General features: G+C 42.8%; 1 protein-coding gene across 1 annotated transcript in view; it reads right to left on the reverse strand.

Annotated features, from left to right (window-relative positions):
* Positions 1–284: 284 nt before the first annotated feature.
* The window catches only part of Dstyk (dual serine/threonine and tyrosine protein kinase), a 48,462-nt gene continuing 33,718 nt past the window's right edge, over positions 285–15,028 (reverse strand). Inside the window, exons 4-13 of the mRNA XM_005375347.1 lie at positions 14,607–14,839; positions 14,144–14,227; positions 13,215–13,391; positions 12,344–12,473; positions 11,833–11,989; positions 11,293–11,425; positions 9,452–9,565; positions 7,558–7,672; positions 5,372–5,506; positions 285–4,751 (exon numbers count right to left, since the gene is read on the reverse strand). Of these exons, the coding sequence (XP_005375404.1) occupies positions 4,564–4,751; positions 5,372–5,506; positions 7,558–7,672; positions 9,452–9,565; positions 11,293–11,425; positions 11,833–11,989; positions 12,344–12,473; positions 13,215–13,391; positions 14,144–14,227; positions 14,607–14,839 (1,466 nt within the window). The 3' untranslated portion in view covers positions 285–4,563. The remainder of the gene's footprint in view (positions 4,752–5,371; positions 5,507–7,557; positions 7,673–9,451; positions 9,566–11,292; positions 11,426–11,832; positions 11,990–12,343; positions 12,474–13,214; positions 13,392–14,143; positions 14,228–14,606; positions 14,840–15,028) is intronic.

The following is a 15,028-nucleotide window of genomic DNA, read 5'->3' on the forward strand; positions in this document are numbered from 1 at the left end:
CTTTAACACTTTTACCCACTTAGTGAAACACTGCCTCAAAAACAAATAAGGGCTGGAGATGTAGCTCAGTACAGGCCCTGAATGTGATTCCCAGTACTGTGTAAAAAAAAAAAAGTGAACCATTACGAGGTCTGGAGGAGACCTTGCTCAGGGAGCAACAGTTTCACCAGTATCCCCTAAGGCAAATTGAAAGTCACCTGATTGCAGGTCACAGTGAAAATGCAATGGATTAGAGGGCATCCTGGTAACACAGGTAGTAAAGGAAAGCCAAAGCCAAACAGATGTAAAACTAAAACGTTAATGTGATCTTTATTATACAGCACATCCTGTATTTGTGCATCCTAACAATTATATAGAATACTCTATAAAACCAAACCCCACCATTCAAAATTATGCTAAGCAAAGACTTAACCCATAGTTGCATCTCTTAAAAATACACAGTTAACATGGTCCTCCTGTAACAATATGGACAAAGCCAGGTAGCACAAGGAAGGAGGGGGCATACAGAGTTTGTGCCAAGGTATTTTTCTTGTTATTGCACTTTTATTCTACACACTTAGTATGTTACACTTTTAACACTGTAACAAATATTAGTCCTTTAACACAAACAAAAAAACCATTACATAAAGACAAAAGACAACAAGCTATTGGTGACCACTTTTCTCAGCAAGCTGGCCTCCCGGTGACAGATGTTCTCACACTGTCTCTGCCATCACCTCAGCTGGAGTAGATGTTTAAAAAGCAGAAGTTAAACATGAAACAATAGCTAAGAACAAGAGTGCTATCTGGAACCTCCAGGGGAGTTTGTGATAGAAACACCTCAAGGCCACTCCTTTCTTACCCTTCTTATCAATCTAGCTCTACCCCACCCCGATATTTGGAAAAATACACCCTTCATCTTCTTTTTAAGAAAAATGAGTTATTTGAGCCAGCAAACCCAAAAAGCAAGCTTTAAAAGTTCAAAGAAAGTAACTCCTCTTTGGTGATGGGCATTTCCAGGGCTGTTCATCCTGCTCTGATGCAGTGCCAACTTCAGAGGCTTCCAGATTGGCCCAGTGGAGCACCAAGTGTGGCATCTCTGTAAATCAAGGCCAGAGGTTGCCTCAGTATCTCACGGTGCTGCTGTAATCACACCCCCCACTCCGGGCTTCTCAGTGCTAAATAGTAAACCAAAAAATGAAGTGTCATTCAGTGTAGCTGTCACCTCTCAGCCCTGACACTCTAGTCGTTCTATCAGGAGAAGCATTTCCCAACTCCTTTGTTCTGGGTTTTTGGTACTGGGGATGGAAGCCAAGGTCAAGCACAGGCAAGGCTGCACCCTGCCACTGTGCTGCCCCTCAGCCCTCCAAGCCCTCTTTTGGCAGCTCAAGCAAAGTTACAAAAATCCGTTCGGAAGCTGACAGATACTGGTCAAGAGTTCTACCATTCTCCTGTTTCTATCTGTGGTAGTAACATACCTTTTCCCCTACTACTTCTTTGAGCTTTAGTGTTTAAAAAATAAAATACGAGCAGCTGCTGCCTAGACTCTGTCCCCTTAAAGGTGATGGAGTCAGATATGACTCTTTGGTCCGGCAACAGCAGCGAAGCCCTCCTGCCCAGAGCCGTGGAAGGCTTGCTCAGTCAAGGATCCACTCTACAGAGGAGCGGGGGAGCAGGGGAGCAGGGAAGCAGGACATCAGGAGGGCAGGGTCTGCCTATGGGCACCTCCTCTGGACCAGCATCGCTCACTTGTACTGTAAGCTCTAGGCACAGGGTCACTAGTCCAGGGGCCCAAGCTTCACTGCAGTTTCTTCTGACTGCACTGCAGGAAGGCCTCTTGCTTGGTTCTGAAGCCAAATGAGCAACCAGACTTCAAGCTCACGAAAAAAGGCCAGGTGATATTTTTGGGGTGGGGTAAACTGCCCTCATTAAGTTTTTTAGAAGGACTGAACACAGTAAGGGTAATTTTTCAGGCCAGGCTTCTTCCTCCCTCAGCCATGATCTTACCTCACCACTTGGGAACACAAACAACCAAAACTTGGAAGTAAGAGCCTCAGGATATTGGCTGTGATGTGCCCTGTCCTGCCCAAGTACTGCCACACTTCTCAGAATATCTAGTGTCTTCTCAAGTAGTATACAATACAGTACTTTTCATGGCATTCCATAATTTTAATTATAATAGGTGCCAAGGGAAAAAAATCCAAAATTAGCTAACAACGTTATACAACAAAAGTACACATACATTATACACATGTGGGTACATATTCCTGCACTCAGCCTGCTGAGTATTTAAATAACAGCCCCAAATATCCATATGTAGACTTTGGTTGGCCTGGACACTTCCAGGCATATCTTGCACCTTTTCTCAGAATACTTTTTTATAATGAAAGTAACTACTCACCTCCTTACCTAGTACCAGTCCCCTTGCCCTTTCCACTAGGCAAAAATGTCGGCAATTTGACAGAAAACTGGTATCTGAGAGTGGACTAACCACAGGAGATGAGCTGAAAAGGGTCTCTGGCTGGGAAAAAATTTAACTTCCCGTGTGTAATGGGAGTTTCAGCTAAGACTTCCAAAGAACATTCGGAATGTGGTCTTCACAATGGAAGTACAGACTCCTGATTATACTAGAATTAAGAGTGTGGACTGGAAAGGGGAACTAACTATGTAAGATTTTTCTTGGAATTTCATAGAGAACAGATGTACAACGATTCTTTGGCAGAGACTACTTATTCCTTAACTTGACATGCAGCTTCCTGGAGCCCCATCATCATCCCCAGAAGGGCAGTAAGTTAATGTCAAGGGGAATAGAGTAACTGAAGTGTAGTTAAATAGGTGTTAAAATTCTACGAGATATGCTGAACACTGTACCAAAATGAAGTTGGAGCCAATGCCCCAAAGACACTGGTCAGTCACTTACTTTATCATTTAAATGTAAAAAGATGTATAGCATTACATGAAGTTCCTGAAGGGGCTGCAAGTGCTGAGACTGCTACTGTGCTCAAACATATCATAATCAGAGCCTAGGATGGCTAAAGTTTTAAAACTAAACTTTAAGTTATATGAAAGTTATTATATACTCTGCTTATACTTTGTTAATATGTAAGGGCTGGTCATTCAGTTACAACCCTAGAAAACCCCAGCGCTAATGTAACACTCATCTTAAACACCTACTCCGGGACCTACTTCACACTTTGAAGCTGGACAGAGCACCCATCCATAGCCCTTGAGATTGGACAGATGCATGGAGGCTGCCCACCTCCATGTCTACTCCTTCACTGACCTGTGTTTCTACAGCTCACAGACAGTTTTGTGGAGCAAGGCTTGAAATCAAGAGCTGAGATACACCAATATTTCAACTGCTCCCCATCTCAGCCAGGAGTCAGTTTTTCCTCCTCAGACACAAAGACAGGGTGCTTTCCAGATAATACACAAAACTGGTCTTCTATTGTTTTTTTTGTTTTGTTTTGTTTTTTGGTGGGGAAAGGTCTGGTTCCTTTTTCTTCTAACAGATTATATTTAAAATAAGGTAAAAGGAAGGTATAGAAGAAGCCTTGGCTTTTTAACCACTGGTTAAGCTCTAAAAGTATTAGTGCCTTAGTTTCAAACACAAAAAGAAGAGTTTCTATGAAAATCAGCTGGTACCCTTCTAGGAGTTCTCTATGCAGGCCATGGGTATGACCCTTCCCAGCTCTCAGGCCTCACCCACGTTTCACACTAGGTTGGTTCTGCTCAGACACTCACACCCCAGTATCATGTGCTCTGCAGTCTGGAACTGTGCCACCTCAGACCAGCAGAGGGCTGTGAGAGGGAAGACCCATAGGCCAAAGAACAGATTCTGTTCTGGAGTTAGCAGTAACTCAAATCCAACAGGTTATATACATATATACATACATATGCACATGCCTTTTTTTTTTTTTTTTTTTTTTGCCTCTTGGTGATGTAACAGTTAATCCCTCCCCTAGAAATTAGGGATGTGTGGCCCTATAAATGTAAACACACTGGCACAGTGAGGAACAGCAGTCTTGTTTCTAGCTTCTTAGCTGTACTATTACAACCTGAGATCCCTGGTTATAGATAGCAAGAACCAGGCAACCACGATGTTTTCTTTTCTGTCCTTATGTTCACAGAATCCTGAACTAAGGTCAAATTTTCTAAGTGGTCCTAACCATTGGGTAGACTCAAACTATTCCTAGCCAGAGCTGACATCATGAAAATGATGTTTTTAATACTACTGCCACTACAGTGCCCTACTTTTTGTCTCAGAAACATAATACAGTGAACAGACAATGGTAACATTTGCCTCCTTTTCTGTTTTGAGGCCAGAACATCCCATGTTCCACTTCTGCACATCTTAGACAATTTTTTGCTGAAGGGGTAGTATGGGGGATCAGTGAACTGCTCCAGTCGCTCTGCAGCCATCCAGCTCCTCACTGCCTAGGAGCCATCTCTGGCAAGGTCTCAAGCTGCTCAGCAAGCACCAAGTCCCCCATGAGCTCCCTATAGTGAATAAATGTCAAATTCTCCCCATTGCCAAAAGGTGAGGGGAAAGAAAGAAACAGTGGGGGAAAAAGGTTTTTGCTTTCAAATAGAATCATCTAGTCCTCTGTTCGGCTGCTCGAAACTTGACTTGCAGAGACGGTCCATAATGCCCTGGAGCATAGGCTGGACAATGCCCAAGAGAGGCCTCTTAGAGGGGTCACCATCCCAACAGGCTTCCATCAACTGCCAGCACTCTTCATCAAATACAGGCAAACGTTCTGGACGGGCCCCTAAAGAAAGGAGCACAGAGATAAGACCAGTGAGTGAGGAGGGCACAGCAGCACATGCCTGTAATCCCTTGGATGTTGAGGCAGGAGCATTATAAGTTTGAGGTCAGCCTGGGCAACTTAGTGACTCTGCAAGACCTTCTCTCAAAAAATAAAAAAGGGTTGGGGATATAGCTCAGTATGAACACTCTGGGTTCAATCCTCAGTCCCACCACCACCACCAAATAAAAGACTAGTCAGTGAGGTGGGCCCAATACAAAGAGCTGATCATGCAAATTGGGGCACAGGATACTAAGGAATGCAAGCTTTAGCTCCCACTGCACACATCTAGGTTAGAACCTGATAAGAACAGTGATGGGAAATTGGAATGCACTGGCATAGAAACTGAAGAATTGTAAAGTTTAAAAAAAAAAAAAAAAAGCACTTTTTAGTTAGTTCAATACAGTATTGTCTGGAAACAAAGGTTTGACTTAAAAGTGTCTTTTTGGGATCCCACGACGGTGTAAGTGTATATGTGGTCCAGCTGTGGAGTGGCCAGAGGGTGATGGGGCCCCTGCTGCAGTGCCTGGGCTCAGTCTGCTCCACCAGGGGTGTCAAGGTAGAGTGGGGCTTGTGGCTCTTACCTTTCCGCACGTTGTTCCAGAGATGGTCTTTGCTAGCGCACCTCTCAAATGCTTCAGGAAGTTTGACAGAGCCTGAGCAGATATACCAGAAAAGAATCCCAAAAGCATAGACATCCACGGAATTGTCATACTTCCCTACAGCAGGAAGGGGTGAGAAACAGTGAGCCAAGGAGAGAAGGGCAGCAGCATCACACCACGCTGCGCCTGCAAGTCATTACACATTTTCTTCTAAGGCTTTTAACCCCCACCACCTTTCATAACAACCTTGCCATGCAGCAGGGCACACTTATAATCCCACTTCACAACAGAACAATATGGTAGCAAGAAGTCAAAGCTAGGCATGAAGAGAGTCAAGACCAGAACTTGACAAAGGAGGAGAGTCATGCCTTTTAGCTTCATGGACATCTACATAATTAATATTGGGTCACACTGGGAAAATATAGGTGGGTGATGGTAGAGTACATGGGAACCAGTATATAACAAGTTTTGAAGGCACAGAGAAGAGTCTGGATCTAATGGGCAGCAAGAAGTCACATGTTTTACACAAAGCGGTAACCTGTTTTAGCCTATTTTATTTTCTTATTTTTTTTAAATTCCCAGGGAATGGACCATTCAGGTACATCCCCAACCCTTTTTAATTTTTGAGACAAGTATTGCTGAGTTGCCCAGACTGGCTTTAAATTTACAATCCTTGTGCCTCAGATTCCCGAGTAGTTGAGATTACAGCTACTGGGATTAAATATGAATAACAGCCAAAAACAGAATAACAGTAGTGGGAACAGAAATTTAAAAACAAAAACAAGAGAAAGCTAGGGGCAGAAAACTGATGACTATCCACTTGGTTCAGATGTGGGCAGAATAACAGTTGTCTACCTACTTCCTAATGCTTACGTAAGGGTATCACTTAATGAAGAGTTGGGGAAGACATGTACGAAATGAAATCAATTCAAATACACTACTGATTTTAGCTGGTATTAATACTCATGATTAGGTCAACAATCACTTTTCTGTCTTCCTTGGCAAAGTACAATCATTCCCTATTCACTCAGGCTCAGAAGTTTATAGTCATCTTTTAATTATTCTTTTCTGTTCATCACTCAGCAAGTTAATAACAAAATCTTGCTTATTCTTACTCTGAATTGATCTCAAATAAGCCACTTTTTTGTATCAGCATTAACACCACCCTGATCCTGGAGATAACCTAAGTGGCCTCCTCCCACTGGTACTTGTCACTCAAATCCCCATTGCGCTAACATTCCATAAACATTTTCCTTTCATCTCTTCCCTGGGCAAAAGCTCAACAGCTCCTGACTTTTTGAACAATAAACCTAACTCCTGTACAAGCTCAGTGTATTTATCTCCAACCTTGTTTGACACTGTTCTCAAATAGGATTCTTTTTTCCCCTGTCATGTTTATTTGTATTCTACAGTTTTCATCAGTATTTCCCTTCTCCAACCCCTAGAAGTTTTCTTCCTTCATTACATGTGCTTGGACTCTGAACACAGAAAGATCTAGATTCAGATTCCAGGACCATGGCCTTCTAGCTCAGTGTTTTTGGGATGAGTTACTTCATGAATCTGGTCTCAACTCTATCCGTGAAATGGACATAAAAGTACCTCAAAATCAATACAGAATTATTGAAAGGATTAAACAAAACAAAACATAGACACTGCCTCCCTCAGAGTCTACACTGTAAGTTCCCTTCCCACCCACCAATTTTTCCAGATCAGATTCGTTCTACCACAAAACCACCACACATTTCAACCTTTACTAAACACCAACAGAATATTATATAGCCATTACTTTAGCATTTAATCACATACAGCCTCAAGCTGCTTCCAAATTGCTTTACTCCCAAAATATCTCTATGTCAATTGTAAATTCTTTAATGATAGAGGACAATTTTATTATATAAGAATTACCTAATTCTTTATGATCAAATAATGGGCTGATTTAGGCAAGTGTGGCAATAATAACTTAGACATGCAAAAGACTCTCTTTTCTTTCTCAACTCTTTATCCCTGCACTTTCCCCCTTATCTGCCTTAGGCTTCCCTGTTCTCATTTCATCCTCGCCTGTATCAGACCTGCCAAGAGTACCTGTGCCTACTACTCGGCCTAGGGAAATTACTCAGCGTTAGAGTACCGAGCCCAGCCCAAACACACTCCCTGCCCCCCTGCTGTACCTGTGAAAAGTTCAGGGGCCATGTGGATTGGTGTCCCCACAATGCTGCCTGACATCATGGCCTCTGGCTTGCAGAATCCTAAGTCTGTGATCTTGGCACGGTTCTGTTTGTCCAGCTGCCAACAAAACAGGATGACAGTCACCTTGTCTCTGATCCTGCACACAGCTCTTAGTTATACACCTAAGCTAAAATAAACTCTTTCTCCAATCTCCTTATCCCCAGATTCATTCCCATTACTGTCCTCTTCCCCATAAGCAATATGAAGGCTGGGACTGCTTCTTTCATCCTTGTATCCCTGGCACCTGGCATAGTGCTTGGCATATATATCAGGATTTTTCTAAATCTTAGAAGAATAAATAAATGAAAGTCCACAGAAATACTGTATACTGAGGAAAATTTTTTAGCTTTTGGTTGTTCTCCTGACCCCAGGACAGAAAACTGAGGTCTTCTGGTCAGTTGAGATTCCTGAAATTCCTGCTGTTTGCTTTCGTAAGGATCCAAGAAAGAGCTGGGGGTACAGCTCAGTGAAGAATACCTGCCTAGCTCTACCCTTGTGCAACGTCCTGGGCTTGATCCCCAGCACCACAAAAAATGAAAAACAAACAACCCCCCAAAATCCATGAGAATAAATCTGTCTCATTTAGCTATTAAGTTTCAGCCTACAATTTTAGGGGCATCTTTCCTGTACCCCAAACTGCTGTCATCTTTATATGTCACTGAAATGATGTCAGAAACACCTTCATGATACTCTAAAATTTTTTCAAGAAGAATATGTCAAAAGATTCTTTATAATTTAGGTAACAGAACTGATGAGCTCATGACTATCTTTACTTACCTTTACTCAGCTCTCATCCAGCATCTGCAATCAAACCCTAAGTAATAACAAAGACCTAGACTCCCCCAATATCAGTGTAACAAAAGCCAAAACAGAAGGACTACTGTAGATTAAACGAGACTGAAGAAGTACGACAACAAAATTGACTGCATGGTCCTTGGCCTAGATCCTGGATCAAATTAACGGACCAGTTTTGGAGCAACTGAATATATGAGGGGAGGAGAGATCAGAACAAGTTAATGTAGACTGTGTGCATGTGCGCATGTGCGCATGTGCGCGTGTGTGCATACATGTGTGCGTGTGTGTGCACGTGTGTGTGTGTGTGTGCATGTGTGTGTATGTGTGTGTGTGTGACACTGAGGATTAAACTTAGGGCCTTCATTCTGAGCTACATCCCAGCCCTTTTTTTATCTTGAGACAGGGACTCATTAAGCTGGTAAATTGCCCAGGGTGGGCTTGAACTTCCAATCTTCCTGCCTTAGCCTCCCATAATGCTGGGACTCCAGGCATAAGCCACCATGCCAGACTAGATTACATATTAAATAACAGTATGATATTAATGTTAAACTTCTTGAATGTGACAATGACACTTTACATAGAAGACTGACTTTCTTCTTAGGAGATAATGGTGAAGTATTTAAGAATGACGTTTTACCTGCAATTTACTTTCAAATGAGCACAATAAAGAAAGTGCCTGTGTGTGCATGTAAATGTATAGAGAGAAAGAAAGTAAGAAAGTAAGTGAACATACTAAGAGAAATAGTGCATACTGATCTTGGTGAAAGGTATATGGGTTCCCACTGTACAACTCTTATAACTTTTCTGTAACATTAAAAAATATTCAACAGGAGAGGGGGGAAACCTTTACAATATAAGGCAGGTCTATGTTGAAACAGCTCTGTAAGCTTCAAGTCCAAACACCATCTATCCAGTATGCTATGAACTCTACTACTTTCCACCTAGACTTTTACTAGGACCAGAGTACATTTCTATGCACCCTCTAAAACGTCACTTAGCCCAAAGAAGTAGGCTATCTTCTTTGAAACAGCTCTGACTTACCAGCACATTTTTCAGTTTGATATCACGATGAACAAGTCCCTGGCTGTGCAGGAAGCGGATCCCCTCCACCACGTCTACTGCTATCTGCAAACGCGTCTCCAGGGTCAGCCCAGCCTTGGGGAGACAGAAGAGCTTACTTACCACAAGCAAAGCAACATCTCAGTCCAACTCACTTGAACCAACAGAGACTTCCTTCTGTGAGGGACTAAAAGACTTCACCAGGGCACAGGAAGACAAAAAATTTCATGGTAAAAAAAGGGAAAGAGGAAAGCAGGTAAAAAAGGAGAGAGAAAGAATACAAAGCCAGATAAAATCCTTTTCAAGCTGCAGTTGAGCCAGCTGGGCAATCCCCACAGGTGACGAAGAGAGGTACAACTGCATGACTGAGGCATGAGGTCATTTCTAACACGCAAACACCTCTGGAACTGCCAAAGCTCAAAGTGAGTGTTTAGGTCCCTCAGGCAGATTTACTTCCTTTCTTTTTTTTTTTTTTTTTTTTTTTTTGTTTTTCTCCGGCACCGGGAACCGAACTCACGACCTTGCGCTTGCCAGGCAGGCGCTCTTGCCGCTGAGCTAAATCCCCAGCCCCTTACTTCCTTTCTTGACAGGCCTTGTTAGCCCAGGCTTGGTTTTATGGATTCAAATACCAAAATTATTCATATGACTTTAACTTAGGGTCTCTTAAATTCCTAGAAAATGTCATGTCACTTATCCAAAAAACTGAATGGGGTTCTCTAGCATACCTGTGAAAAGCATCAGACACTACTAAGCTTAACTCCTCTGAGATAAAAACAGAAAACCACTTGGACAGTAATCTCCTTCGTCACACCTCCTGGGAGTATTTCTGCTTTCTCTGTCTTACTTCTGGAAGCTCTTTATAAACCTGTACAAGGGGTATCTTGGAGACAGGACCTACCTAGATATACTGAAGTCAGCTTTTCTCTTCTACTGAGCCCCAGTGTAGGGAACAAACAAAAGTAACTTCTCTATTTTCCTTTTGGTGGTTGTTTTAGGTGAGGGAAACGCAACGTCCAACTAAGGGTTTCATCTCCACCCAGTTTTTCAGTTGCATATTTCAAAAAAATCAAGACCATATCAGTGATTTCTGTCTGCTCTACTCCTTACTAGGGCTTGTGTTAGAATGTAAAGATTGTTTAGCTTTTCATTTTCTACAATAAACTTGAATTCTGTGGAAATTCTCAACATGTTGGGTCTTGTATAATTTACTCCTAATCTCTGCACATTATCTCCCCCGATTCTCCAGAGGAAGCAGATGCTCCCACATGCTTAGTGTCTTTCTTGGCCTTTGAATACTCTGACATTATGCTGCTCCTTCCCTGAATGGCCTCTTTTTCCATCTGTCTAGATCCTGTCCATCGAGATATACGTGTCAAACTCAAACTCCACATCATCATGAAGTAGTCCCTAACTATAATTCTCTTAAAAGATCCTAAAAATTATACTTTTTGCTATCACCTATTGGTGCTTAATACATAGTAGTCACTAACAAAATATTTTCTGACTAAACAAAATTGGCTTTCTCCAGGGAAAACAAAAAAAGAGAAAGAAGAATAGTTATAGAAAGCTTTTTTTGTTCTTCTAAGGAGTCTAGATTTTGACCACCACCATCAGAGGCCAATGTTGTGAATAGCAGTACTCTGGATATGTACTGGGACAATAAATAGTTAAGCTTTTTTGGAAATAAGTGTAATAAAGCCTGATACTCCAACAACTGCTTATGAAAGCAACAGGCTCTGAATCAGTGGGAAAGGATAAAAGGCTGGAAAGAAAGTGATGGGTCTGGGTGGGTCTCATGCCCCCGCCCCCTTGCCTCACCTCACCTTCAGCCCTGTGTAGAGGTCCCGGTGCAGCCGCTCCATGATAAGCAGCACAGCAATGCTGGAGCCACCACCATAGCTGTAGTCAATGACTGACCCATGGAGGTCCACCAACCGCTCATGCTTCGGCAGAGACCTGTGGGAATGCAGAGGTTGGGCTACATGACCAGCCAGGATGAGGAAGGAATAAGCCCAAGGCCACAATTATTCCAGGTCCAGAGGGAATGGTCCTCAGCGTAAACTCTGCACAAAGAGAATGGCCTCTTCACCCAGAACAAAGCAGCATGGAAATAGCAGAGAAGCAGGAGCCTTAATAACTAAGGAAGAAAGATAACAGAACAAGGAGTCTGAAGATGGTGGGGAAAGAAGAAGCAAAGACAGTGATGGCCTTAAAGAGAGCTAGTCCCACAAACACTAGCCTACACATTTTGAAACCAAGGTATGGCGAAACGGCATGCTGTAGGTCTTGGTACAAAACTTATTTCAGACTTCAGGCTTCTTTTCTGGATTTTCCCCAAAAAGATGAATGAAACCAGAACCCACCTCATATAGTGAAACTCCAAAGCCAGATCATTCCAGTGCTTCTCATCAGGAGGGACAACTGACTTGAGGGCACAAGGGAAGTGTCCTCCCCAGTTGTCACACAGGTACACCACACCATACTGTCCCCGGCCCAGTTCCTGTCCCAGTTTAGGTTTACCTATAAGATGCAAAGACAGAGCTAAGGCAGGAGGGACAGGAGCTTACTGGGCAACCTCTGCTTAGAGGTTGTCATAATCAGGAAGTCATAATCATGCCAAGGGAAGAAATTCTAATGTAGTCCACTGTAAACCAGTGGAAAGTAGCCTAGCTGGTTACTTTAAACTTTGGTCATGTTATTTAAGCTGTATAAATATCGACCAGACAGACTTCTGGAATTCAAAAACATATCAGTAAGTACTTAGGGAGATCTGCAAGGAAGCTGCATGGGACAATGAGATCCTTGGAGGATAGACATAAGGTCCAGGGGCCCCAAACTTTCCTGCAATTTACTTGGAAAAACATAAGGACTCACCATGCAGCAAGACATCCTGTAAAGACCGGCTCTCCAGAGAAAGGCGGGCCAGGCGCGGGGCATGATCTTTCCGAACCTTTAGCCACAGATCTTCCGTCTTCTCCAGCCGGCCTGAGTGGCCAGCTTCCAGCTGAGAGGGAAATAGAAAAAGTCAGACTACTTATCCCTAGCCTCAGCTTCCTCACTTGTAATATAGGAGTAATAATACTGACCTCATAGGGTAATTACAAGAATTAAATTACACATGTATGTGACATGTTCAGCACAGGGACTAGCACATATACTATCAATAAATAAGAATTTTGCCTCTTGGATTTATAATCACATCTATTCATTCCTGCAAAAGCCAAACAAATAACAAATCATATACCCGTGAACTAGAAAGAAATTAGAAAATCATCCCTTTCTGCCATTCATGCCTAAAATATTATATAAATTAAGTTCCTCCTCCATTTTTTCTCACTTAGTGAAAGTGGGGGTGGGGGAGTTAACTGAGCTCCCACACACTCTAGAATGAGAAAAATATCTATGTGAAAGCCTATTGATGAAATTTCCTGTAACATAACATTATGCTTTAAGAGTAAAAAGTACACTGATTTTTTTTGGGGGGGGGGTCGTAATAGGGATTAAACCTAGGGCCTTTGCACTGAGCTACATCTCCAGCCCTTTAAACTTTTTTTTTTTTTTAAATTTCAAGACATGGTCTCGCTGTTGCCTAGGCCAGGCTCAAACTTGTGATCCTCCTGTCTCAGCCTCCCAGAATGCTGGGATTATAAGCATTTTAAAAAATCATATAGGAAGTGTAACATCTGCCTAAGGCTAAGGCTCTTTTCTGCATATTCCAGCTGCACCTCCTTTTCTACATACCAACCTGTCGCAAGGAGGCTGCAAAAGCCTCATGAGAACTATTGAGCCGAGTCCGGAATTGGCTGCAAATGCTCTTGGCCAGCTTGGAGGCACTGAGGCTCTCGATGGCGTCCTGGGCCACCTTCCTCTTCCACTCCAGAGTGATGGCAGGTGGGCTCACCCACGCGATACGCTGGATGATCTGTCAAGATGCAGACAGTGGGATCGCTGAGGAATGGAGAAAGGAACTACTAGAAGGCCCAACAATCACCTCCTTTTGCAGGCTATATACTCATTAGGAGTAGGCTCCTGAGACAGGTGCCGAATGAAGTTCAAGTTGCTCTCCAGTTCAGGGCTCAGCCCAGAGGTAAAACACTAGACCTCCTATACCTGCTTGCAAACCTTCAGTAAGTTAAATTCAGTGTCTAGAAGTGCCTGAATCTGAAATTAGTAAATAACTACGTAAGACCCAGGTCCAATTCTAGACCAGACCCACACTCTTGGCCTCTGGCAACGACAACACCTAATTCTGAGACATTTAGCCTGGAAAAAAGAAACATGAAGGAGCAAGTGAAGTGGCAGCCTATGGCTACATGAATTTTTTTTTTTTTTTTTTTTTTTTTTTTTTGGCGGGGTTGGGGAGGGTGGGGGGTGGTTTCTGGTACCAGGAATTGAACTCACGACCTTGCACTTGCCAGGCAGGCGCTGTGCCGCTGAGCTAAATCCCCAGCCCACGAAATATTTAAACCCACCACTCTTTAAGAGTTAAAGGAGCGCTGTTAATAATTATTTGAGAATAGACATAAACCATAATTCTTCCAAACAAGCAGACCAGAACTCATGGATACTCTACCTCAACAACAGCTCCTAGGTCTCTGTTTTCTAGTCCTAGAGTGACTAGGATACACAGGAGTCAACTAAGAATGGAAATTTTTTTCTCTTGCTAATTCCCACCTGCTTGATTTGTTCCCAGAGCATCCTTGTAACTGAGGACCCTGAGTGAAACGTGACTTCAACATGATAGGCAGCATTTAAGATCTGAAAGAGAACACATAAAAGGAATCTGCCCTGAGTAGAGTGGCTATTTAAAAAAGCAACAAATATTTACTTCAAGTATATAGAGCAGTCTCAAGGTTTCCAAATTTATCCTTGAATGTATTACAGAGTCAACAAAAGTTGATCATCTATTTTATGACTAATTAGGCCTTTTTCACTTCTTTGTTCCTCAACTGTCACATTTTATAGCTCACCAACACCTTCCACAGGCAGTGGTCATTTGATAGGAATAAATAAAATTCAGACTGGACAGGCAAAAAGTTAAAAGGGAAGTATGTTGGCTAATTTGAAGTGGGGATTGTGCATGAACTGTTCCACTGCTATCTGTGACAAGGTATCTTAGCAACTATTCTTTGCATACCTGTTTGAGATAATTACTGGTGATGTGAACTGAGACATCCTGAGACTTCTCCAGGCTCTGCAGACACCGCTCCAAGGTTCCAACAAAGCTCTCACGTAAGTAATCCACTGAGCTGATCAGCTTGTTAGCCACTGCCTGATTAAGCCGGGAGATAATGAGTTCCTGGATCTGTCGGATGCAGCATTTGATCTCTCTGGTGCCTACTGGTTCTCCATTCTGGGGGATAATGACATCTGTGGAGGCAGAGAAATGAGCTGGCTGGTTGTGAAGGAAAAGGGCAGGCATCTCCTGAGACACAGCCAATGAACTGCCATGAGGATGGTTACAAAAAGACATGGGTGGTTGATGAACTCTGACCCTCAGCAGGACCACAGACCAGGTAATGTTCAACTACTTGTGGCAAGCTGGGAGTAGTGTTGCAC

This window comes from Chinchilla lanigera, unplaced genomic scaffold (genome assembly GCF_000276665.1).
Source record: "Chinchilla lanigera isolate Chin_1 unplaced genomic scaffold, ChiLan1.0 scaffold00005, whole genome shotgun sequence".
In the NCBI taxonomy this organism is placed as follows: Eukaryota; Metazoa; Chordata; class Mammalia; order Rodentia; family Chinchillidae; genus Chinchilla; species Chinchilla lanigera.